General features: G+C 36.8%; 1 protein-coding gene across 1 annotated transcript in view; it reads right to left on the bottom strand.

The window, feature by feature from the left end:
• The window catches only part of TTBK2 (tau tubulin kinase 2), a 133,640-nt gene that overhangs the window by 81,901 nt on the left and 23,755 nt on the right, over positions 1–27,984 (bottom strand). The window contains exon 3 of the mRNA XM_069484395.1: positions 22,964–23,111. Coding sequence (XP_069340496.1) covers positions 22,964–23,111 — 148 coding nt within the window. The remainder of the gene's footprint in view (positions 1–22,963; positions 23,112–27,984) is intronic.

Raw genomic sequence — 27,984 nt, 5'->3', positions numbered from 1 at the left:
AACTTCCTAAGTCTTGAGAGAAATGGATACCTAGGAAGCTCAAAGTGCTTCCCACATAGATTCAGCAGAAACAGGTCCTCTCCAAATCAAATTGTTAAAAGTCAAAGACAAATGAAGAATCCTAAAAGCAGCAAGACAAAAATGTCCAGTCATACATAAGAGTATCTCCATTAGACTAACAATGGATTTCTCAGCAGAAATCTTACAGACCAGGAGAGAAAAGGATAATATATTCATAGTGTTGGAAGAAAAAAACAAAAAGCCCTGCTAGCCAAGAGTTTTATATCCAGTGAAGCTATTCTTCAGAAATGAAGGAGAAATAAAATCTTGTCACAAACAAGCAAAAACTAAGGGAATTGATCACCACTAGACCAGGCTTACAAGAAATGCTCAAGGAAGTATCACATCTGCAAGTGAAAAGGTAATAACCACCATCATGAAAACACACAAAATTATAAAACTCACTAGTAGGGACCCTATACAAAGGAGAAAGGGAAAGAAATCAAACCTTATCACTACAGAAAACCACCCAACCACAAAAATAAACAATAAGAGAGGAAGTAAAGGACAAAGGATATATGAAACAACTAGAAAACAATAAAATGAGAGGAGTAAGTCCTCACCTATCAATAAGAACCTTGAAAGGAAATGGATTAAATTTCTCATTTAAAAGACAGACTGGCTGAATGGATTAAAAAACAAGACCCAATTATATTCTACCTCCAAGAAACTCACCTAATCTGTAAGGACACACACAGACTGAAAGTAAAGGGCTGGAAAAAGATATTCCATGCAAATGGAAACCAAAAGAGACCAGGAGTACTTAGACAAAACAGACTTCAAGTGAAAAGCTGTAAAAAGAGACATAGAACAACATATAACAATAAAGGGGTCATTTCAGCAAGAGAATATAAAAAGCATAAATATGTATGTGCCCAACACCAGAGCACCAAGATATATAAAACAAATATTATGAGATCTAAAGGGAAAGATAGACCCCCGATACAAGAATAGTTGGGAACTTCAACATCCCACTGTCAGCATTGGACAAATCATCTAGACAGAAAATCAACAAAGAAACATCAGATTTAAACTGCACCACAAACCAAACAGACCTAACAGATATTTACAGAACATTTCACCAAACAGCTACAGAATACGCATTCTTTTCATCAGCACATGGAACATTCTCCAGGATTGACCATATGTTACGACAAAAAACAAGTCTCAAAATTAAACTCAATACCATTCACAGTTGCTACAAACAAATTATCTAGGAACATACTTAACCAAGGAGGCGAAAGATCTCTACAAAAAGAACTACGAAACACTGAGAAAAGAAACTGCAGATGATATAAACAAACAGAAAAACATATCATGGTCAGGGATTGGTAGAATCAACATTCTTAAAATGTCCATACTTCCCAAAGTGATTTACAAATTCAATGCAACTCCCATCAAAATAACAACATCATATTTCAGAGATCTAGAAAAAATAATTCTATGCTTCATTTGGAACCAGAAAAGAGCCTGAATAGCCAAAGTAATCTTAAGCAAAAGGAACAAATCAGGAGGTATCACAATGAATAAACAAAGCCTACAAGAAATATGGGATTTGGGAAAGAGGCCAAGCATAAGAATTATAGGCATCCCTCAGGGTGAAGAAGAAAACACACAAGGGTTGGAAAACCTATTTGAGGGAATAACAGGAAAATTTCCCTGATCTTGCTAGAAATTTAGATATCTAGGTACAAGAAACTCAATGAACACTTGGGAGATTCATTGCAAAGAGGCAATCACCACAACACACACAGTCATCAGACTGGTCAAAGTTAACACAGAAGAGGAACTTCTGCAAGCCGTAAGGCAAAAACATCAGGTAACAAAGGAAAACCCAGCAAGCTAATGCACACTTCACAACTGAGACCTAACAAACCAGAAGGGACTAGGGCCCCATCCTCAGTCTTCCTAAACAGAATAATGGCCAGCCTAGAATTTTGTATCCTGAAAAACTAAGTTTCTTATAGGAGGGAGAAATAAAGACTTTTTCAGACGAGCAAACGCTGAGAGAATTTGTCAAGACCAGACCTGCCCTCCAGGAAGTACTCAGATCTGCATTATACATCAATCAGCACGATAGAAACCAACTAATGTAAAATCACCCAAAAGCTAAAGCTCAGAGCCTGTATAAAATAATGGCCCAAGAGGTAAAAACAAAGCAGTAAGGTTCTACCAAACAGGATATACAGAAATGCATCCCACTTTTCAATTCTTTAAATAAATGTGGATAGCTTGAATTCCCCACTTAAAGAGACATAGGTTGGCTGAATGGATTAAAAAAAAAAAAAACACAAGCCAAGTACCTGCTATCTCCAGGAAACACATCTAACCCACAAGGACTCACTCAGACTTAAGGTGAAGGGTTGGGAAAAAAAATATTCCAAGGAAATGGAAATCAAAAGAAAGCAGGTGTAGCCATTTTCATATCAGATAATATAAACTTCAAATCAACAATAGTAAAGAAAGACAAAGATGGTCATTAAATAATGGTAAAGGGAATAATTCATCAAGAAGACTTAACAATCCCAGATATTTATGTACTCAAGACAGGTGTGCCCAGAGTATAAAGCAAACCCTACTAAATCTAAACAAAGTGATAAACAGCAACATCGTAATTGCCGAGGACTTCAGCACCCCACTGACAGAATTGGACAGATCCTCCAAGCAGAAAATAAATAAAAAAACACTGGACTTAAATGGGACTCCAGAGCAAATGGGCCTAACAGACATTTATAGAACATTCTATATCAAAACTAATGAATTTCCATTCTTTTCATCAGCACATGGAACATTCTCTAAGATTGATCACATCTTACACCACAAAACGTATCTCAACAAATTCAAAAAAATAGAAATTACCATGAATCATCTCAGACCATTGTGGAATAAAATTAGAAATCAACTCCAGTAGAAACACTTAATTCTACACAAAGTCATAGAAATTAAACAACCTCCTGCCGAACAATTTATTGGGTCAGGGAGGAAGTTAAGGTGGAAATCAAAAAATTCCTCAAACCAAATGATAAAAGAAACAAAAGTTATCAAAATCTGTGGGATTCAGCAAAAGCAATCCTAAGGGGAAAATTCATAGCTTTAAATGCCCACATCAAAAAGACAGAAAGATCACAAATCAACAGTTTAGTGAATTATCTCAAGGAACTGGAAAAGGAAAAGCAAACCAAACCCAAACTCAGCAGAAGAAAAGAAATATCTAAGGTCAGAGCAGAACTAAATGAAATCGAAAATAAAAAAATAATGCCTAAGATTAATGAAACAAAACGTTAGCTTTTGAAAAGATAAACAAAATTGATAGTTCTCTCACTAGATTAATCAGAAATAGAAAAGAAAGGACCCAAATAAGTGCAATCTGAAATGAAAAACGAGATATTACAACTGATACCACAGAAATACAAAATATCATCTGTAAATACTGTGAAAATCTCTATGCACATCAACTCAAACACATTGAGGAAATGGACAAATTCCTGGAAACACACAACCTCCCAAAGCTCAATCAGGAAGAAATAGAACTCTTGAACAGACCAATTATGAGCAACAAAATTGAAGTAGTAATCTTCCAACAAAAAAAAAAAGTCCTGGACCAGATGGTTTCACAGCCAAATTTTATCAGACCTACAAAGAAGAATTGGTACCTATACCGCAGAAATTATTTCATAACATCAAGAAGGAAGGCTTCCTCCCCAACTCATTCTACAAAGCCAGTATCACCTTGATACCAAAGCCAGGAAAAGACACAACAAAAAAAGAAAACCATAGACCAATATTCCTTATGAACATAGATGCAAAAATCCTCAATAAAATTCTAGCAAACTGAATTCCGCAGCACATCAAAAAAATAAATAAATAAATAAAATAACCCACCGCGTCTAAGTGGGCCTCATCCCAGGGATGCAAGGATGGTTCAACATATGTACTTTCATAAATGTGATTCACCACATAAGCAGAAGCAAAAACAAACATCATATAATCATCTCAATAGATGTAGAAAAAGCATTTGACAAAATTCAGCACCCTCTCTGGGGACAAGAATCTCTATTCAATAAATGGTGCTGGGAGAATTGGTTAGCCACTTGTAGAAGACTGAAACAGGACCCACAGCTTTCACCTCTCACAAAAATCAAATCACGGTGGATAACAGACTGAAACCTTAGGCGTGATACAATCAGAATTCTAGAAGAAAATGTAGGAAAGATTCTTACAGACATTGGCCTAGGCAAAGAATTTATGAAGAAGACCCCCAAGGCAATCACAGCAGCAACAAAAATAAATGAATGGGACATGATTAAATTAAAAAGCTTCTGCACAGCCAAAGAAACAGTCACGAGAATAAACAGACCACCTACAGAATGGGAAAAAATATTTGCATACTACACATCAGATAAAGGACTGATAACAAGAATCTATTTAGAACTCAGGAAGATCAGCAAGAAAAAATCAAACAACCCTATCAAAAAGTGGGCAAATGACATGAATAGAAACTTCTCAAAAGAAGATATAAGAATGGCTAACAAACATGAAAAAATGCTCAACATCCCTAATCATCAGAGAAATGCAAATCAAAACCACAATGAGATATCACTTAACCCCAGTGAGAATGGCCTTTATCAAAAAAACCCAAAACAACACATGTTGGCGTGGATGTGGAGAGACAGGAACACTCATACACTGCTGGTGGGACTGCAAACTAGTGCAACCCCTGTGGAAAGCATTATGGAGGTATCTTAAACAGATTCAAGTAGACCTGCCATTTGATCCAGCAATCCCATTATTGGGCATATACCCAAAGGAAAAAAGGTCATTCTATAACAAAGACACATGTACCCGAATGTTTATAGCAGCACAATTCACAATAGCAAAGATGTGGAAACAACCCAAATGCCCATCAATACATGATTGGATTAGTAAGCTGTGGTATATGTATGCCATGGGATATTACTCAGGTATAAGAAATAATGAAGATACGACATCTCTATGGTTCTCCTGGAGAGAGTTGGAACCCATTATATTAAGTGAAGTATCCCAAGAATGGAAAAACAAGCATCACATGTACTCACCAGAAAATTGGTTTCCCTGATCATCACCTAAATACACATCTGGGAACGACACCAATCGGATATCAGACTGAGATGGGGGTGGGGGAGGGGATGAGTGTATGCCTACACAATGAGTGCATTGCGCACCCTTTGGGGAATGGTAACACTTGAAGGTGCTGACTCGGGAAGGGGGGGGTGGGGAAGGGAGGGATATATACCTACATGATGGGTGCAACGCGCACTATCTGGGGAACAGACACGCCTGGAGCTCTGACTTGGGGGGAAAGGCGGTACATGGGCAACGTATGTAACCTGCAATTCTGTATCCCCCATAACAATAAGATGAAATAAAAATAAAAATAAAAATAAAATTCAGCACCCTTTTATAATGAAAAACTCTTCACAAAACAGGCAGAGATGGAAGATATCTTAAAATTATAAAAGCCACATATGACAAACCCACAGCCAACATTATACTGAATGGGGAAAAGTTGAAAGCATTCTCCCCCTAAGAACTGGAACAAGACAAGGATGCCCACTGTCACCACTCCTATTCAACACAGTGCTAGAAATCCTAGCCAGGGCAATCAGGCAAGAGAAAGAAATTAAGGGTATCCAAATGGGGAAAGAGGAGGTCAAACTATATTGCTCTTTGCTGATGATATGACCATATATCTAGAAAACCCCAAAGATCCTGCCAAGAGACTCCTGGAATTGATAAATAAATCCAACAAAGTCTCAGGTTACAAAATCAATGTACAGAAATCAGTCACATTTCTATATACTAGTAACAGTCGAGCTGAGAGTGAAATCAAGGACTCAATATCATTCACAATAGCTACAAAGAAAATAAAATACCTAGGAAAATATTTAACCAAGGAGGTGAAAGATCTTTACCAAGAACTATGAATCACTGAGGAAGGAAACTGCAGATGTTGTAAAAAAATGGAAAAACATAACATACTTACTCATGGATCAGCAGAATCAACATTGTTAAAATGTCTACACTACATTTACAAATTCAATGCAATCCTCATCAAAATACCAACATTTTTCGCAGATCTAGAAAAAATAATTCTACACTTTCCTTGGAACCAGAAAAGAGCCCAAATAGCTAAAGCAACTTTAAGGAAAAGGAACAAATCTGGAGGCATCACTTTACCAGACTTTATGCTATACTACACAAGGCTATAGTGACCAAAACAGCATGGTACTGGCACAAAAACAGAGACATAGACCAATGAAACAGAACAGAGAACCTGGATACAAAACTGTCCACATATTGCAATCTGATCTTTGACAAAGAAGACAGCAATATACATTGGGGAAGTGAATTCCTATTCAATAAATGGTGCTGGGAAAATTGGATAGTGACATGTAGAAGATTGAAACAGGACCCATTTATCCTACAACTCATAAAAATTAATTGAAGATGGATAAAAGACTTAGATTTAAGGTATGAAACCACAAGAATTCTGGAGGAAAATATTGAAAAACTCTTCCAGATATTGGCCTAGGCAAAAAATTTATGAAGACGACCCAAGGGCAATCACAGCAACAACAAAAATAAATAAATGGGACTTGATTAATCAAAAGCTTCTGCACAGCCAAGAAAACAATAAACAGAGCAAATAGACAACCTACAAAATGGAAGAAAATATTCGCATACTATACATCTGATAAAGGGTTAATAACTAGAATCTATAAAGAACTCAAGCAAAACAGCAAGAAAGAATTCAAACAACCCCATTAAAAAGTAGGCAAAAGACATGAACAGAAGCTTTTCAAAAGAAGATAGACTAATGGCCAATAAACATATGAAAAAATGCTCAATGTCACTAGTTATCAGAGAAATGCACATCAAAACCACAATGAGGCCGGGCGCGGTGGCTCACGCCTGTAATCCTAGCTCTCTGGGAGGCCGAGGTGGGCGGATCGTTTGAGCTCAGGAGTTAGAGACCAGCCTGAGCAAGAGCGAGACCCCATCTCTACTAAAAAAAAAAAAAAAATAGAAAGAAATTATATGGACAGCTAAAAATATATATAGAAAAAATTAGCCGGGCATGGTGGCACATGCCTGTAGTCCCAGCTACTCGGGAGGCTGAGGCAGGAGGATCGCTTGAGCCCAGGAGTCTGAGGTTGCTGTGAGCCAAGCTGACGCCACGGCACTCACTCTAGCCTGGGCAACAAAGTGAGACTCTGTCTCAAAAAAAAAAAAAAAAAAACAAAACAAAACAAAAAAAAAACCCACAATGAGATATCACCTAACCCCAGTGAGAATGGCTTTTATCAAGAAGTCCCAAAACAACAGATGCTGGTGTAGATGTGGAGAGAAAGGAACACTTACGCACTGTTGGAAGGACTGAAAACTGCTACAACCTTTATGGAAAATAGTATGGAGATTCCTCAAAGAACTAAAAGCAGACCTACCATTTTATCCAGCAATCCCACCACTGATTTTTTAAACGTATAGTTTAATGTATTTAACACATGCATAGATTCACATAACCACTACCTCAATCAGGAAACAAAACACTTCCATCACCCCAAAACTCCCTTGTGCCATCCCTGTGTAGTCATGCCTTCCCCTCCACCCTTAACCCTTGGCAACCACTGATCTGTTCTCTATTACTATAATTCTGACTTTGGGAAAAATGTCATAGAAATGTAATCATACAGTATGTAATCTTTTGAGACTAGTTTCCAAATTTATGCAAGTTGTTACATGTATTCATAGTTCATTCTTTTTTATTACTGACTAGTATCTCATTATATGTATATACCGCAGTTTATTTCTCCATTCATTCTTTGGAGGACATTTTTTGGCAATTAAAGATAAAGCTGATATAAATATTCATGTACACATTTTTGTATAAAGATAAATTTTCATTTCTTTAGGTTAAAAGCCTAGGAGTGAGATTGCTGAGTCATATGGTTAAGTTCATATTTAACATGTAACAAGTGTATGTTTAACTCTTTTACAGAGTTGCTGTACCATTCTGCATCCCCAAGAGCAATGTGTGAGGGTTGCTCCGGTTCCTTATCAGCACTTGGTATTATCAACAGTTCTAATTTAAGCCATTCTAATGATGTGCAGTGGTATCTCACTTTGCATTCTCTTAATGTTTAGTTATGTTAAACATCTTTCCATAAGCTGATTTAACACACTATATCTTCTTTGAAGTACCTGCCAAAGCTTATTATTTTTAATTAGATTGTTTTTTTATTGTTGAGTTTTCATAGTACTTTATGTATTCTAAATATTTAAGTGCTTTGCAGAAATATAATTTGCAAATATTTTCTCCCAGTCTGTAACCTGTCCTTTTATTTGCTTAACAGTGTCTTTTGCAAACAAGTTTTTAATTTAATGAAGTCCAATTCATCAATTTTTTTCTTTTATGAATTATATTTTATAGTATTCAGCATAGAGATTCTGTATATATTTTGTTACATTTACACCCAAGTATTTCATTTTTTTGGAGCTATTCTAATTTTTTAAAATTCAGTTTTCAATTGTTCAATGGTAGTATATAGAAATATGATTGCTTTTTATAGTCTGAGTTTATATTACTCGCTAAATTCATTTATTATAGGAATCTTTTGTGGATTCCTTGGGATTTTCTATATAGACAGTCATGTCATATGCAAATAGGGACAGTTTTATTTCCTCCTTTTCAATCTGCATGCCAGTATTTCTTCATGCATTTTTGCTGCACCAAACTCATTCTCTTCTTGTTCTGAGTCTCTGATGACACAAATGTTAGACCTTTTGATATTGTCTCATTGGTCTCTGAGGTTTATCTTTAAATGTATTTTTCTCATTGTTCAAGTTAGATAATTTCTGTTGATCCATTTTCAAGTTCACTGACTCTTTCATCTGTCATGTCCATTCTGCTATCAAACCCACCCAGTGAGTTTTTCATTTGTTATTGTACTTCTTGGTTCTAAAAATTGCATCTAGTTCTTCTTTATGTCCTCTATTTCCTTGCTGGGACTTTCTATCTTCTCATTTATTCCTGGAGCATAGGCATAATAGCTGATTTAAAGTATTTTTTCATATAATTTTAAGATCTGTATGATCCTGGCATTGGCATCTATTTTCTATCTTTTTCCACGTAAGTTCACATTTGCCGGATTCTTTTTAAGCTGAGTGATTCTAGACTGTATTCTGGACATTTTGAATATAATGTTAAGAGACTCTAGGTTTCATTTAAGTCCCACCTAGAATATTGGTATTTTTGTTTTAGCCAGTAATTGACCCAGTTGAGTTCATGTGTTCTGACCAGCCTTCTGTACATTGTATTTCTAATGTCAGCTCAGTTTTCAAAGTCTTTGCAGTTATATTTAGTATGTTCCATAAATGCCCCATGCAGCTTCCAGCCTGGGATGTGGGCAGTGGTCTATCCCATAATTCAATTCTCAATGTCTATATATGCTGTTTAGGATCAGACCCATGCATGTACCACTTGGAAATCAGCTCAGGAGTCCATAAGCAACTTTAAGTGGTCAGTTTCACAAGTTCCTTCCTTTTCTGCAATATTTCAGTTTCTTGGGTCTCCCCTTTTCCAGCATTCCAGCAGAAAGCTGGGGCTTTATTAACTTCATTCTGCAGTATATGTCCCATGACTATGCCCACATCAGGGCCAAGCAACAGAAGGGCAGAGGGAAAAGAAAAGCGATGGGGATTTGTCCCATTTCTTCAGACCACAGCTCCTCCAATCTGAAAGGAAGGGTCCCCTGTCTCTGAATTTTAGGCTTCTGCCTGTCCCTACTGAGGCCACTGCAGCCACTACCAAGGATTGCTTGAGGCCTGGGTGCAAGAGAATGAAGAAAAGAAAAAAAAAGAAAGAAAGAGAAAGATGTGGAATTTCCACATTTTCTCTGAGCATTAGGAGATCCCTTTCCTGCTCAAATCAGAACCAGAGGACTTTTCCCAGTGCTTTTTCTGTCCATGTTAATGCTCACTTTCAAGTTTCAGGATACATTAAGTTCAGGCTGGGGCACACCAGAAGAAAAAAATGGTAAACTCACCGCTGGTACAGTGGTACTTTGAATTCTGATCTTCTTCCCCAATTTCCCTCCTACTATTTACTTTTCAGAGTCCTCAAATAGTCACTCCAAGCATTCTGTCCAGGTTTTATAGCTGCATTCAGTGGGAGAGACAGGGTGAAGTGTGCTTACTCCATCTTATCTGGAACCAGAACCTGGACTACTGTTTTTCATAACAAACTCTGTAGAACTGATTATTTTAAACTGCTTGTGCAACTTTGATTTTAAGATTTTTTTTGGCGGGGGGCGGGGGGGAGGGAGACAGAGTCTCGCTCTGTTACCTAGGCTAGAGTGATGTGGTGTCAGCCGAGCTTATAGCAACCTCAAACTCCTGGGCTCAAGTGATCCTACTGCCTCAGCCTCCTAACTAGCTGGGACTACAGGTATGCCCCACCACACCTGGCTAATTTTTTCTATTTTTAGTAGAGAAAGAGTCTCACTCTTGCTCAGGCTGGTCTCCAACTCCTGAGCTCAAGCAGTCCTCCCACCTCAGCCTCCCAGAGTGCTAGGATTACAGGCATAAGCCACTGTGCCCGGCCAAGAAATTAAATATTAAAAATAAATAAGTCCTGTTACAATCTTATTGAGGAAGAGGGAAAAAGTAGGATCACATTTTTTTAAGCATATATACTTTAGGACATTATATGTTTAAAAAATGAAGTTCTTTTTTTTTTTTTTTTTTTTTTTTTTTGAGACAGAGTCTCACTCTGTTGCCCAGGCTAGAGTGAGTGCCGTGGCGTCAGCCTAGCTCACAGCAACCTCAAACTCCTGAGCTCAAGCGATCCTACTGTCTCAGCCTCCCAAGTAGCTGGGACTACAGGCATGCACCACCATGCCCGGCTAATTTTTTCTATATATATATATATTTTTAGCTGTCCATATAATTTCTTTCTATTTTTAGTAGAGATGGGGTCTCGCTCTTGCTCAGGCTGGTCTCGAACTCCTGAGCTCAAACGATCCGCCCACCTCGGCCTCCCAGAGTGCTAGGATTACAGGCGTGAGCCACCACGCCCGGCCCCCAAAAATGAAGTTCTTAATTGTACTTTGTTTTATTTCTGTGAATCTTGTTTTACCTATGGATTTTTATAAATATCAGGACTATTATATATTTTTTTAAAGAAGAAAAAAAGGTAGAGTTAGCCAAAGTGTAAGACAGAGGAAGTAGTCTGCAGGTTAGAGTATATAAACTTTAAGAAACTGAAATAGTTAAGGATAACCAGCACTCTGAGTATAAGACCAACAGTTTCAACAGAAAAGGCAGGAGAAACAGGCAGGGGTCACTTCAGTGTTTTTTTGTATGCCGTATTAAGAGAAACGAAAGGCCCTGAATTGTTTTAGCAAGGATTGGGGAGTGGCATGTTTGATCAGGATGTTTGAAGGATCACACCTCCTATACAACATTAAGGTGGGCAAAAAATGAGTCCTAGTCATTGAATCTAATGGGTCACATCAAGTTGCAGAATAGACTATATAGCATGATTCCATATGTTATTGGAGAGGTTGCTAAAGGAGGGAGATTTTATACATACATATACACATATAATCATGTAGATGATTATATGTATTATTACATATATAAGATTTTATATATGTGTTTATGTGTATATGTATGTATATGATTATACATATGATATGATATAATATGGATAGAATATTTCTGGAAAAAACACAGGAAACCAATAACAGTAGTTAACTTTGAAGAAGGAAATGAGAGAAAAAAACCTTTTACTTTTCACTTTATTCTGTTGATTTTTAAATTTTTTACTGTGATCATTTATACCCTTAAAAAGGTTTTATAAAGGTTGTTTAAAAAGAAATGGAGGAGCCAGGTGTGGTGGCGCATGCCTGTAGTCCCAGCTACTCAAGAGGCTGAGGCAGGAGGATTGCTTGAGCCCAGAGCCCAGGAGTCAGAGTCCAGCATGGGAAACATAGCAAGATCCTGTCTCTATAATAAAAGTTTTTTAAGTAAATAAATAGACGGAGGCCTTATGTATCAATTGTATTAGATATATATGATATTAAGACAAGATAAAGTATGAATGACCCTAACATTCAGTAGCACTGTCCTATCATGTAGTTAGCACTCAAACACTACTTACAGATTTCCCCCCACATAAGATATTACAACTATTTATAAAGTAAGTTCACAACACAAAACAGCTTTTAATTACATTACACTACACCGTACTATTTTCAAGCAGCTAAAAATTTAAAGAGAAGATAATAAATAAGAATTGACATTGAAGATAATTAAAATTACCATTATAGTCCATTTTTACTATGCTAGAAATATGTTGCTAGAAATAAAATTTCTCAAGCACTAATTTATAAAGGGAAAAAGTAACAGATCCTCTCCTTTCCTGACCCCTCTAATTCTAATCCCCTCAAGGGCTTCTTGAGTTATATATAATTCCAAATGTTCTTTGTCCATATGGAGCATATATAAATGTGTGTATGTATGGATATACACTATATTCCATTTAAGGAAAAGAATCTCTGCTCCTTAAAATAATCTAGACCTATTCTATTCTCTACACATCCTTTTTCTAAACCAAAACAGCATAATGAATAAACAAATCCCCAAGCCTGCAGATAACATTAAATCGTGTAAGTAGGGAAATGTTAAAATGAACACAATGAACAGACAAAATTTTCAGAGACTTCCTAATACCCTTTGATGGAACGATGAACATCAATAACAGCAAGCAAAAGTTACTTTAGGGAGAAAAATGCACAGATTGAAACAAACAAAGGAGCAGATTATAGGTTTATATAAGGCTAAAGGATATAATGAGAGGTAAGGGTGTATCCCTAACTTTTCGTATCCCAGAATGCACCTATTATGCTCTCCCACAAAGGGTCTCTTTGGAGTAACTTTCATAGACAGTCTTCTATACTGGATAAACCAGTGGAGTGGTCTAATCCAAAAATTACGTATTTCTTACATTATTATAACTGCAGGGAGGGAGTAGTCATACTTTGCAGCAGTAGCTGAAGACTTCAAGCAGGGAAAGCAGAACAGGTGCAGTTGTTTTCCTGTAATAGTAACCCTTCTTCCCAACTCTCAGCTTGTGCTCTGTAGCTTTAAGGCAAAAATAAAATCCAGGACCAATATTTCTTTTTTTTTTCTTATTATATCATCCAATCATTAGGTGTCAGGGACCATTATTTCAGGGAAAACAAAGTCCCCAAAAATAAAAACAAAATCACTTCCACTTTATAGGTTAAAAGGAAAAATATAGTTTTCCCCTGCAGTTGTATAGGATGAGACAAATGAATTCCCAATTATCTAAATTGAGCATAAAATTATTTGGTTATCAAACAATAGCATTTACTCTATTATTTCTTAGTATTAATAGGATCTTCACTTGCTTTTAGAGGATGTAAAAGAGAAAACTTTTAAATAATTAAAATTTCCTTTAATTACCTTGTTATCCAAGGAAATATATAAACAGAAAAACCTCGGTTTTTGTTTTTGTTTTTGTTTTTTTGAGACAGAGTCTCTCTCTTTTTGCCCTGACTAGAGTGCCGTGGCGTCAGCCTAGCTCACAGCAACCTCAAACTCCTGGGCTTAAGCGATCCTCCTGCCTCAGCCTCCCTAGTAGCTGGGACTACAGGCATGCGCCACCATGCCCGGCTAATTTTTTCTATATATTTGTAGTTGTCTGGCTAATTTCTTTCTATATTTTTAGTAGAGATGGGGTCTCACTCTTGCTCAGGCTGGTCTTGAACTCCTTAGCTCAAACGATCCACCCTCCTCGGCCTCCCAGAGTGCTAGGATTACAGGCGTGAGCCACTGCGCCTGGCCAAAATCTCAGTTTTAATCAAATTGATGTTTTGAAAGAGTATGTAAGAGATGATGCTAATCATTTGCAGCATGAAGTAAGGAGGTAAAATGGGACAGAAAGGCCAATTTTCTAGTCATCCAATGACTTAAGCAGTAATTTTTAAATACAGCAAATTTCATTAGATTGAGCATACTATGGAAGGAACACACATAAAAATTAATAAGAAATTAGATCTACAGAATATTTTCAAAGAAAAACTTTTTTTTACACAGAAGTATATATTTATATCCCAACTAGAAGCAAGTAAATAATGCATAAAATTTTACAGATCCTAAAAAGACTTCCTTTGATAAAAAGACATACTAAGTATAAATACAGTTAAGTCCTCACTTAACATCATCAATAGGTTCTTGGAAACTGCAACTGTAAGCTAAATGACAGAGGAGTGAAGTCACAGGGCAAACTACTACCCCTAGAATTGGAAAGACAGGCAGATACAGAGAATCACAAATACCAGAGCAGAAACCCCCACAGGAACTAGTGCCAGGGTAAGGAAACCTGAATTGTAATTCATCAATTGCTGGAGGCCAGGTGTCAACAAGTCTGAGAGTTAAAAACTCCCGAGTACCCAGTTATAGGGTGGACCCCCACACTTCTGTGAGATTTACCTCCAGGAGTTATACCAGGTCCTCACAGTATATATCACAGAACAATTCTCTCATGCTGGTTCCAGCAGGGGGAAGAGAAAAGGAACCATTTTAAAATATGCCAGAGCACTGTGTTCTTAACAAGGTCTGCCCTCAGGAGAAATAAGTTAATCAGAGCATAACCTGCAGAGGTTTTAACTGAAGCTTAACTGACCTAGGGGAAGAGAAATACCCAACTCCAGCGTACCTTAACCATCCCATCCCACCTAAGGGGGTGTGGGTATGGGACTGAGAAGCACTCATGAAGTTCACAATTCAGAGGCATAGGCTCGCTAAAAGATTGAGACCTAATCAGAGGACTATAGAACACTTCTCTCCCCACACTTTACATTACTAAAGGTCTATTTACAGCCATTCCTTTTACTCAGTAATGTCTAGCTCTCCAGAAAAATATACAAAACATATTAAAAGGCAAAAAACACAATGTGAAGAGAGAGGACAAACATCAGAACCAGACCTGGCTGGGATGTTGGAATTACAAGACCAGGAATTTAAAACAACATTGATTAACACGCTAAGGGCTCTAATGGATAAAGTAGACAGCATGTAAGAACAGATGGGCAATGTAAACAGAGATGTAAATCCTAAGAAAGAACCAAAAAGAAATGCTAGAGATCAAAAACACTGTAATTGAAATGATTAATGCTTTTCATGGGCTTATGAGTAGACTGGACACAATGAAGAAAAAAAAATCTGAGCTTGAAGATATATCAACAGAAACCTCAATATCAATAGCAAAAAGAGAGCAGAATGTAATAGCTAAAGTGTTGAAAGGAAAAAAGCACCAACCTAGATTCTAAACCCTGCAAAAATCTCCTTTAAAAGTGAAGGAGAAATAAGGACTTTCTCAGACAAAAAAGAAAAAAAAATTGAGGTAATTTGTTGCCAGTAGACTTGTTTTGCGAGAAATGTTAAAAGTGCTTTAGAAAGAAGGAAAATACTATAGGTCAGAAATTCAGATCTGCATTGAAGAAGGAAAAAGTGAAGGTATCCTAGCACTCTGGGAGGCCGAGGCGGGTGGATCGCTCGAGGTCAGGAGTTCGAGACCAGCCTGAGCAAGAGCGAGACCCCGTCTCTACTAAAAATAGAAAGAAATTATATGGACAACTAAAATATATATATACAAAAAATTAGCCGGGCATGGTGGCGCATGCCTGTAGTCCCAGCTACTCGGGAGGCTGAGGCAGGAGGATCGCTTAAGCCCAGGAGTTTGAGGTTGCTGTGAGCTAGGCTGACGCCACGGCACTCACTCTAGCCCGGGCAACAGAGTGAGACTCTGTCTCAAAAAAAAAAAAAAAGTGAAGGTATAATAAAAATCAAATGGGATTTATCCCAGGTATGCAAGAGTGGTACAACATTCAAGTATCAATTAATGTAATACATTATATCAACAAACTAAAGAAGGAAAATCATATGTTCATAGCAATAAACACAAAAAAGCATCTGACAAACTCTAATGCCCATTCACGATAAAAACTCAGTGAACCAGGAATAGAGGAGAACTTCTTCACTTTGATAAAGCACATACATAAAAACCTACAGCTAATATCATATTTAATGGTGAGAAACTAGAAGCTTCCCTGCTAAGATCAGGAATAAGGCAAGGATATCCCCTCTCTCACACTCCATTTCAACATCATACTAAAAGTCTTAGCTAATGCAGTAAGACAAGAAAAGGTATACTGATTGGGGGAAAAAAATGAAACTGTCTTTGTTCGCAGATTACATGATTGTCTCTGTAGAAAATCTGAAAGAATCAATAATAAAACCCCTGGAACTAATAAAGGATTAAAGCAAGGTTGCACGTTAATATACAAAAAACTTCAGTAATCAGGACACTGTCATATTGGTAAAGGAACAAATAGATCAATGGAACAGAATAGAGAGCCCAGAAATAGACCTACATAAATAAAATCAATTGATTTTTGACAAAGGAGGAAAAGCAATAAAATAGAGAAAAAAAATCTTCTCAACAAATGGTGTTGGAACAACTGGACATCCATATGCAACAAAATGAATCTAGACACAAGCCTTACACCTTTTACAAAAATTAACTCAAAATCACAGTCCTAAATGTAAAACTATAGAACTCACAGAAGATAAAATAAGAGAAAATCTAGATAATCTTAGGTTTGGTGTTGACTCTTTAGATAGGATACCAAAGGCACAATCCATGAAAGAAAAAATTGGCAAGCTGGAATTCATTAAAATTAAAAACTTCTGCTCTCCAAAAGACAGAAAACGAAATGACAAGCCAGTGATGGGGAGAAAATATTTGCAAAGGACGTATCTGATAAAGGACTGATTTCCAAATATTCAAAGAACTCTCAAAACTCAACAATAAGAAAACAAACAATCTGATTACAAAATGGGTCAAAAACTTTTAATAGACCACGTCACCAAAGACACGTAGATGGCAAATAAGCCCATGAAAAAAACACCCCACAGCACACGTCATCAGGGAAATGCAAATTAATATTAGGCCATTAAATATGAAATGTCTGATTTCAAATCAAAAGTTTAGTTTATTCTATCTCAAACAAGCAGCAGTACAATTAACTAAAGCACGCACCTAAACTACTGACACAGTTTTGCCATCTTAACAGTAGCTTGTTTATGCCAGCAGCAAAGAAGCCTGGAGAGTGAGTGGTGATAAAAATCAAGAAAGGCATTTTCCACAGCTCATTGAGAATTGAATATTTTTCCTTGCAAGAAGTAGTCCAAAGCCTGAAAGAAGTGGTAGTGAGTTGGTACAAAGTCTGGTGAATACAGTGAATGACAAAGAGTTTCGAAGCCCAGCTGGTGTAGTGTGAGCAGCATTGTTTGTGCGACATGTGGTTGAATGTTGTCTTGAAAGAGGATTGGCCTGTCTCTTTTGACCAATCTTGGCTGCTTAATCACATCCTCATCATTTTGTCCAGCTGGTTGCAGTAGACATCCACTGTAATCGATTGGCCAGGTTTCATGAAGCTATAGGGGATAATACCAGCACTGGACCACCAAACAGGCACCATTAGCTTTTTTTATATGAATATTCAGTTTAGGACTGTGTTTTGGCACTTCATCGTTATCCAACCATTGTGCCGTATGCTTGTAATTGTCAAAAAGAATCCATTTTTCATCACACGTAACAATACAGTGTAGAAATGGTTCACCTTTATGTCATGACAGCAATGAAAGTCAAGCTTCAAGATAATTTCTCTTCTGATGCTCATTTAATTCATACAGAACCCATCTATTCAGTTTCTTTACCTTGCCAGTTTGTTTCAAATGGTTCAATATTGTTGGAATCATAACATTAAACCTTGCTGCTAATTCACACGTAGGTTGAGATGAATTCACTTCCACTACAGCTTTCAGTTCATAGTTAGTTATCCACCTTGGTCTCAGGTCACCCATGTGGCTCATTTTCAAGATTAAAACCACCAGAACGGAACTTCTCAAACCATCGATGTACTGTGTGTCATTAGCCACGATATTCCCCAACACTTTTCTGATATTTTGAACTCTCTGCGCTGCATTGGTTTCACGAGGGAACTCATATTCAAAATAACATGAATTTTTAACTTACCCATGGTTTCACAAAAATTGCTCTAAAAAAAATTTGAAAGATAATCACAAGCCAAACTATGCATTTGGAAAAATGAGGATGTACCTTCACAGTAAAAATAAAACAAGAAGCGTCAAAGTGAAACATCAGATATAAACTGTCTAACTTAGTACTTAAGGAAATAGAACATTTCATACTTTATAACCTAATATGACAATGAGATGCCACTATGTACTTGTTAGATTGCCAAAATCCAAAACACTGACAACAAATGCTAGTGAGGATGTGGAGCAATACGAACTCTCATTCATTGCTGATGAAAATGCAAAATGATACAGCCACTTTAGAAGACAATTTGGTAGTTTCTTATAAAACTAAACATAATCTTACTACCCGTTCCAGTAATAGCACTCCTTGGTATTTACCCAAACAAAATGAAAACATGTCCACACAAAACTTACACAAGGATGTTTATAAAAGCTTTATTCATAATTGCCAAAATTTGGAAGCAACCAAGATGTCCTTCAGTAGATGAACATCCAGACAATGGATTATTATTCAGTGCCAAAAAGAAATGAGCTATCAAGGCATGAAAAGATGCAGAGGAAACTTAAATGCATAGTACTAAGTGAAAGAAGCCAATACTTTAGGATTCCAACTTTATGACACTCTAGAGAAGGCAAAACTATAGACACAATAAAAAGATAAATGGTTGCCAGAGGTCAGGGGGTAGGGACGGATGAACAGAGCACAGAGGATTTTTAGGACAATAAAAATATAGAGAGAGATGGTTCCTAACTTAGAATGGTTCAACTTATGATTTTCAACTTATGATGGGTTTATCAGGACATAACACCACTGTAAGTCGAGGAGCATCTGTGTATGAATAATGGTGGATATATGTCATTATACATTTGTCCAGATCCACACAATGTACAACAGTAAGAGTGAATCCTATCCTAAACTATAGATTTTGGGTGATAATGATGTGTCAATATAGGATCATCAATTGTAACAAATGTACTGTTTTGGTGGGGAATGTTGATTCTGGGGGAGGCTATACATGAGTGAAGGCAAGCTATATATGGGAAATCTCTGTACCTTCCTCTCAATTTTGCTGCGAACCTAAAACTGTGTTAAAAACAGTCTTTAAAAAATTAGGGGGAAAAGCAAATTTAAGATTTACCTATCTAACTTCAGGATTCTAGACATGTACCAAATTTTGTTAGGACTAGAATGGAAATCTAACTTTATAAAAAGTATTTGATGGTTCCTGAGGTACTACAGAATTACTAATGATCAGATTTGAAATCAAGGGACAGAAGTTTTTTTCCCCTCTCACAACAGCACTGCATATAAAACTGTACTTACTATAATAAAAAGAAAAAAAAGAGTGGTATATTGAGATATAGTATAAGAGATCATGAAAATGGAGAAATGAAGATAGGTGGAATATCACTATAAAACATTTATTTAAGATGGGAGAAAAAAGAATCTAACAGACTAGAGCAGCAATTATCACCTTTGCACAGAGTTTCAAAGCAAATAAACTGAAAAACAAAAAAATGAAGATAGTATATCATGAATAGAGAGAAGAAAGAGACATAAATAAATGGTTACACAAAGATGTATCTCTGAACAATGATATTAATAAGAAGAAAGACTTAGTAAGTTTTATGGCTCTACTTAGTAGGGACACTTCAGAGAATAATAACTGAGTGTAAAAGTACTATCTAATAGGCCTATAAATAGATGGTTTAGTTTACAAGTGACTAAAACATTCAATTACATTTATAAAAACCAAGTAAAACTGAAGAATCTAGCTTGATTCAATAGAGAACTGCAAATTGTATCCAAAACATTTCAGAAAGCTTTGAAAAGAGAGCAATGTCATATAGTAGCATGAGGAAGGTCATGCAGAAGAAAATATAGGGTGGAGTGCTCCTATAGTCCCAGCTAGTTAGTGGGCTGGGGTGAGAAGATCCCTTGAGCCCATGAGTTCAAAACAAGCCTGGGCAATATAATGAGACCTCATCTATAAAAAAACAAAGAAAACATGGAGTAAAATGTTAAGTAAGGCCTTCACACTGCAGGGCCAATGAGAAAGGAACATACTAGTGATGAGAGTTTTGTCTGAGCTGAGGAAATCTCCGGTTGTTAAGTATAGGAAAGACTTCAAGAAAGACAATTGAGAATTGAGGGAATCTGAGAAAGGGCATTATGTGAATTTTGAAAAGAAGATTGATTTATTAAAAGGAGCAAAACTAGGGGTTAGGCTAAATTCACCATAAAGTATCTTTTTATCTTATAAAGAAACCAATCCTTATACCAGCTATCAAAAATTAAACATCAATTTAAAACCAACCAATCCTAAATGGGTTAGCCTCTGGTTGTATACCTTTTTCCTTAAAGACTTAGCCTTTTCATTGAGGGCACTCGGTAAGAAGTCATTATGCCTGAAGCAAGACAATAGTAGCTCAGCCCCATAAAAATGTTCTAAAAGTGGTCCACATTACAAAGCACCCTCAATGAAAAGAAGTTGTAAGGCATAAGTATGTAGAAGGCATAAGTTAGGAAACCAAGAGAAGAGAGTCAAGGGATACCTCATTGAAATATACACCTATTTATTAAAACAGATTAGGGCCAGGAGTGGTGGCTCACACCTGTAATCCTAGCAACTCTGGGAGGCCAAGGCAGGAGGAGTGCTGGAGGTCAGGAGTTCGAGATCAGCCTCAGCAAGAGCAAAATCCCATCTCCACTAAAAATAAAAAGAAATTAGCTGGGCAACTAAAATTAGAAAAAAAAAAAAAAATAGCCGGCCATGGTGGCACACGCCTGTAGTCCCAGCTATTTGGGAGACTGAGGCAAGAGGATCACTTGAGCCCAGGAGTTTGAGGTTGCAGTGAACTAGGCTGATGCCATGGGACTCTAGCCCAGGCAACAGAGCAAGACTCTGTCTCAAAAATAAACAAATAAATAAAACAAAACAGATTAAAAACCTATTTATTTCTGGAAAGTGAAAGGTTCTTAGGAATAGGATGTCATGTCATTATAAGCAGGTAGGAAAAACATTTTAGGTAATAACATGAAAAATAAAATAGAAGGAAAGGAGAGAACTAGCATCCATGGGTCTCTAATTTATTCATAAAAGGTACTAAACTGATCTTCAAGCTTTATCACACAGAATCCTGAGTAAACCATGGCCAAAATAGATAAGAGAATCTCCTGAAAGGGCTGCAGAGCTGTATCCTGTCTCACCTGGAAGTATCTCTTCAGGGCCAAATAGGAGAAAGATAGATGAAGTGGCACTGTCCCCCCCAAGTTGATGCTGACATACCCTTCATGGGCTTGGCTGAGAGTAAAATAGATATCCTAGGATTTGTACAACCACGGAAAAGGTAGCCTCAGTGACACCTGTTTGTGGCCTCTACATCACTGAGCTAAGAACAACTTGAGAGAAATGGGGACAAAATAGAAAAGGTGAGAAAAAGAGAGAGCCATCTTTTTCTCTATTCTTCCTTTTCTAATTATTTTTCTACTATAGTGACAATGAGTGCTGATCTCACCACTGTTCTGATTTACAATGTTGTGGAAAAGCTAACTTTGAGCTAAAAATGACTATTAAATAGATCTATAATTTTATTAGCATCATGCTCTAATCAAATGAGCCAACTGATAGAGAAACTTGGATAACTGGAAAGCTTAGGGCAAAGGGAAATGATCATCCCTATTTAATTTTCTTTCAGATCAAACAAATATCAGTAACATCAGAGTATGTCATTAAACTGAGAACACAAAGATGAACACAAACTAGCAATATATTCAGTGTTTTAGGTCACTGGATTCATGTCAGAAAAAAATTATTTGTTCTTATAGTAAAAAAAAAAAATAGGGACCTAAGTAGTAAAATGGACCTCAAAAATGAAAACAGGGCCAGAAAGAGTTATTCTCTGAAACTGAAGTTAATGAGAATCCACACATAACTAATAGAATTACTATTAACCCATCTTGCAGAGTGACTTGAAGGCAGCTTCCTCACTGTGATTAAAATCCAAAGAAATGAGTGGAAACAACTCAGAGGTATTTATGATTGGTTATTTTTTAAAAAAGGAAAGGCCCATTTTATTATAGTGGATTTATTTATTTATTTATTTTTTGAGACAGAGTCTCACTCTGTTGCCTGGACTAGAGTGTTGTGGGTCAGCCTAGCTCGAAGCAACCTCAAACTCCTGGGCTCAAGCAATCCTCCTGCCTCATCCTCTTGAGTAGCTGGGACTACAGGCATGTGCCACCATGCCTGGCTAATTTTTCTATATATATTATTTTTAGCTGTCCAGATCATTTCTTTCTATTTTTAGTAGAGACGGAGTCTCACTCTTGCTCAGGCTGGTCTCGAACTCCTGAGCTCAAATGATCCACCCGCCTCGGCCTCCCAGAGTGCTAGGATTACAGGCATGAGCCACCGCGCCCGGCCTATTATAGTGGATTTATGACAAGACTTTCTAAAGCAGTATAATGTTTCTGCTAATTCACTCTCTCTCATCCTTACCATGAAAAGCAATTCCCAAAGTCCAATTATTCTAAGCAATCACACACTTTTGCTACTACAACCACTGATAAAATTTCAAGAGAAAAATGCTCGGCAAGTTTATACCTGGCTGACACCAGAGTATTCAATTCGTAGTTAGAGAATGTAATAGAGGTTCAGAAAGATTACAATAAATTATAAATTGTACATGATACAAAGTAGCTTACCTTGTAGTTTTTTCAAAACAGCAACCTCCATTTTCAGAACTTGTTTTGGTTGTTGAGCTGATTCCACCTTCAGTGCAACATTTTCCCTGGTAAGCATGTCCAAGGCATCGTAAATTTCTCCAAATCCCCCACCTCCAATCTTTCTCAACTGCACAGAAAATAAAATAAGAAAACACACACTCAAAATTATTATAAGATTCTAATTGGAAACCAAATCATCTCTTATATTTAGAAAATAATATATAATTTTAATATCCCTATATTATGATAAAATATTTCAATATTGTTAAATTAATTATGTATATGCCAAGAAGAAAACAAATTCCTGGAAATAACATCAAAACCGTTTCCTACAGGTTCGTCCACAAAAAGTAATGATAAGCCACAAACAATTTTAAAATTTAGTCTACAGCCAGCATCAGAAATGTCACAAAAAATAAACAGTATTTGAAAGAATCACTTCCCATAAATGCCACTCAGCAACCAGATTTGTTGTTTTAATTCTAAGGCATTTGTTTGCACACTTTCAAACCATGAAATCCTTTTGTCAACTGAAATTTTACCTAGAACCAATCTGGTGTATGTGTATGGGGGGGCAGTTGGAGGTGGCATGGCAGCCAGCACCCAGCCCTCTTCGTCATCACTTTACTCTTCTCTCTGAGGCATCTAACAGGCTCCACAGAGAAAGCAAAGTGCTCCTATTCTAAACTACCCCAGAGTTCACTATACATCTATATATTCAAATAAGAGTAAATTCTAATCAATTTAGGCACTTTCATCAGATACTTAATATTCTCCCTGATAAAATGTGCTAGCTTAACTGGGGAATAGCAGGATCTTTGAATATTACAAGCAAGTTCAAAGAGCTACTGACAACTGGACATGCAGGGCTCTAAAAAATTGAGTTGGGGATCAGAAGTGATGTGCTTCAAGCTAGATATGGCAATAAGTTAGCCTTCTTTCATTTCCTTAAACTATGTCTTCTCCTTATCACATTATCAAATGTCTAAGATGTGATATAATATAGGAAGTTATCATAGGCACAGGGTTCAAAATCCTCACCATCCCAAAAAGCCCCAGCTCATGTTCTACTTCTTTCTCCACTGGATCTTCACTGATTATTGCATCTAGGCTGATTTCTTTATCCTCTGGATTTCGATGGTAATTATTTGTTTAATCACTCAATTAATCATTTTACCATGTCATACCTCAGATATCAACTGTATTATTACATTGCTTTTTTAACTGTTATGTTGCTTAACTTTCCACCGTCAGTGTCCTACCTCACTACAGAGAAACTAAGCTTCTTCAAAGAGAGGGCCACTTGTTCTATTGGTGTCCCAGAAAGCATTTGGCAAAGTGCTAGCTGTATAATTACTGCTCAATAACTACTTATTGCTTTGTACATATGAGAGATACTCCTTTATTTTCATTTGGCAATGGGAAAGGAATACTCTGAGGAACTACAGGATGAATTTGGGATTTAAAAAAAAAGTTCCAGCAGTATTCAGTTAAATAAATTGCTGTTTGGTGGGCCTTGACTGGTACTTATGATTCTTTATATTTTACCTCTTAATGCCTGATATAACTTTAAAAACTCATAAACGTACCAAATGGACATCCTTCTAACTATGGAGAGGTGGCTTCATATTTTATCTCACAAAAAACCTTATCAAATGACAGAACAAAAAAATCTAGGCTGAAGTAATGTTTTTGCACCTCATTCCATTCCTATATGCCATTTGAACATCAATAGAGCATTAATTTTTAATTCGCTTGACAAAGCCCTAAGACATTATCAATATTATGAGGCAAAGAGACAGAGGCAGCATAGCATGATGGGGGTTCAGAGATTAGAGAAAGAATAGAGAATACAATCTGTGGCAGATTGTATTTTACAAAGATAGCCGCAATGATATCATCCATGCTTCCTCTTCTTCAAAGTGAAGAAGACCTTTCATACTGAAGAAGGCAATATGAACCTTGCTACTCCCCCATCAAGAGGTAGAGTCCACTTCCCCATGGATTTTGTGACTGCTTTAACCAATGGAATATGACAAAGTGACACTGTGCCAGTTCTAAGGACAGCCCTTAACCAACCTTAGCTTCTGTTTCCTGTCTCTTGGAAGCCAGACACCATGTAAAAAGTATGACTATCCTGAGAAGCCATAGCTATGTAGAGATGCCCTAGAAAATGAGCCACCAGGATGGGGGTGGAGAATGGGAGACCTAAGGAGCCCCAAGGTGCCAGACAAGTAAGTGAAGAATACATCTGCAAGAAGATCCTCCAACCCAACCAATCCTGTTAGTGCCACATGGATAAGAGACAATCCCCAGGCAAACTCTTCCCAAATTCCTAATCCACAAAACTGTGAGTAAAACAAAATGATTGTTTAAGTCTCTAAGTTTTGATGCAGTTTGTTACATAACAATAAATAGCTAAAACACCATCCTTAACAATGAGCCTGTGATTTCTCACTAAAAATGCCACTATGCGTCCCAAATTTTGGGGTCAAGTTACACAAATATATTAGCTCTAATTATCATGACAAGTGAACCATGGCAGGCAGAGCTTCACTTGTCACCTTTTGATATGTCTACTGGAGAACAGCCAACCTTTATCACAGTACTTAGTGTGATGCCCTCACCAAAGCAACACACATGGTTGACTCACATAAAAGATTACCAATTATTGGAATCGCCCTGCACCAGTCCATGATGATAACATAGTTCTTTTCTTATATTTGGTCAAGTAAATTTTCAAAGCCTACTGATTTACCTATCAATAAAACACAGTGTACCACAGAAACAAAATTTGTATTTCTAAAGAAAGAATCTTCTTTTTCCAATCTGTTGGTAGATTAAGGGAACCACTAAAATAACTTTGTGAAACCTGTTAATGGAACAAAACTTTGACAAACAACTGGGTTGCAACAGAATATATTTAAATATATACAAAACAAAAATAGTTCCTTTAAAAAATAAGTAGTCTTAGAGAGATGGCAGATTCCAGGTCTAAGGCAAGAAAGCCATTAAAAGACTAATAGGATACTATAAAAAGAACTCAGGAAACAACACGAAGTATGCCCTTTTACTCAAATTAAACAATTTGAACATCTATAAGGATAATAACTACAATGGACTGAAACCCACTGAATACGTTTAAATCCATGAATTCCTAATTATACTAAAAAACGAATCTCATTGGTCACTTTTGGAGGATGCTAAGAAACCAATCCATTATTTTGAAAACTGGTATATTAAGAAAAAGAAGAGGCCGGGCGCGGTGGCTCACGCCTGTAATCCTAGCACTCTGGGAGGCAGAGGCAGGTGGATCATTTGAGCTCAGGAGTTCGAGACCAGCCTGAGCAAGAGCAAGACCTGTCTCTACCAAAAATAGAAAGAAATTAGCCAAATAACTAAAATATATACAAAAAATTAGCTGGGCATGGTGGTGCATGCCTGTATTCTCAGCTACTTGGGAGGCTGAGGCAATAGGATCACTTGAGCCCAGGAGTTTGAGGTTGCTGTGAGCTAGGCTGACACCATGGCACTCTAGCCCAGGCAACAGAATGAGACTCTGTCTCAAAAAAAAAAAAAAGAAAGAAAGAAAAGAAAAAGAAGCAAGCATTTATCTTGCTTTCCTCATCAAATTGTATCTCGGGATAATCAAATAGTTGTTGATAGAAAATTTCTCTTTAGGCTGGGCACGGTGGCTCACACTTGTAATCCTAGCACTCTGGGAGACTGAGGCGGGTGGATCATTTGAGCTCAGGAGTTCGAGACCAGCCTGAGCAAGAGCAACACCCCCTTTCTACTAAAAAAATAAAAAGAAATTAGCTGGACAACTATAAATATATATAGAAAAAAAAAAAGAAAATTCCTCTTTATAGTTATATTTCAACTAACAAATGAAAGAATGATAGAATATCACTAATTTGTAATCCCTAATGAATACACCTAGTCAATGATCATCAATAACTGCTAACACCACAAAAATGAGGGACAGTGAGACATTACATGTCTTCTAGTGAAAACTCACAATATTGTTTATGAAAAAAGAATGCTCTCACCTCAAAAACAAACCTAAACTCAGATCTAATCATACCTCTAGATATACTACCTATTTACATGAAATACATGAGACAGAGGAACACGTTAATACCATGTGAAAGCAATTAGCAAAATCCAAGCCATGGGAAATTCTACAAATGACCTAGTTTCTTTAGTAAATTGTAAAGAAAAAAAGAGAGATAAAGAGGAACTTAGAAATTAAAAGAAACTTAAGTGATAGCAACAATTGCAATATCCACACCTTATTTGGATCTTGATTCAAACTGTTAAAAATAATTTATAAAATAATCAGAGAAATGTGGAAACTAAAACTATATTTAGTGATATTAAGAAATTATTACTTTTTTAGTCATGATAACAGTATTACGATTATGTTTTTAAAAATAAGTCCTTATTTTTTAGAGATACAAACTGAATTAGGTACAGAAGAAATGCTAAGGTTAAGACTGCTTCAAAATATTCTAGGAGGGAGATGAAAGAGATGAATCAAGATTAACCATAAACTGATGACTATTTAAATTGGTTCATGAGTACATGGAGGCTCATTATGTCAGTCTATTTTTATGTATGCTTAAAATTTTCCTTAATAAAAAGTTAAAAAAGAAAGAGCAGTTCATTATACTTTTGAACACTGTATTTTTTTTTCTTTGTTCTTTCCCTAAGTATACTTTTATTTACCTTACTCAATATTAGCTATTAGAAGTTGGGCAGATTTAGTACTATGTGAAGCAAGAATAAGAATTAGGGTAGGGCCGGGCGCGGTGGCTCACGCCTGTAATCCTAGCACTCTGGGAGGCCGAGGCGGGTGGATCGCTCGAGGTCAGGAGTTCGAGACCAGCCTGAGCAAGAGCGAGACCCCGTCTCTACTAAAAATAGAAAGAAATTATATGGACAACTAAAAATCTATATAGAAAAAATTAGCCGGGCATAGTGGCGCATGCCTGTAG

This window comes from Eulemur rufifrons, chromosome 2, assembly GCF_041146395.1.
Source record: "Eulemur rufifrons isolate Redbay chromosome 2, OSU_ERuf_1, whole genome shotgun sequence".
Lineage (NCBI taxonomy): Eukaryota > Metazoa > Chordata > Mammalia > Primates > Lemuridae > Eulemur > Eulemur rufifrons.
Note: the sequence above shows the minus strand (reverse complement) of the source record. Positions and strands in the feature narration are given on the sequence as shown.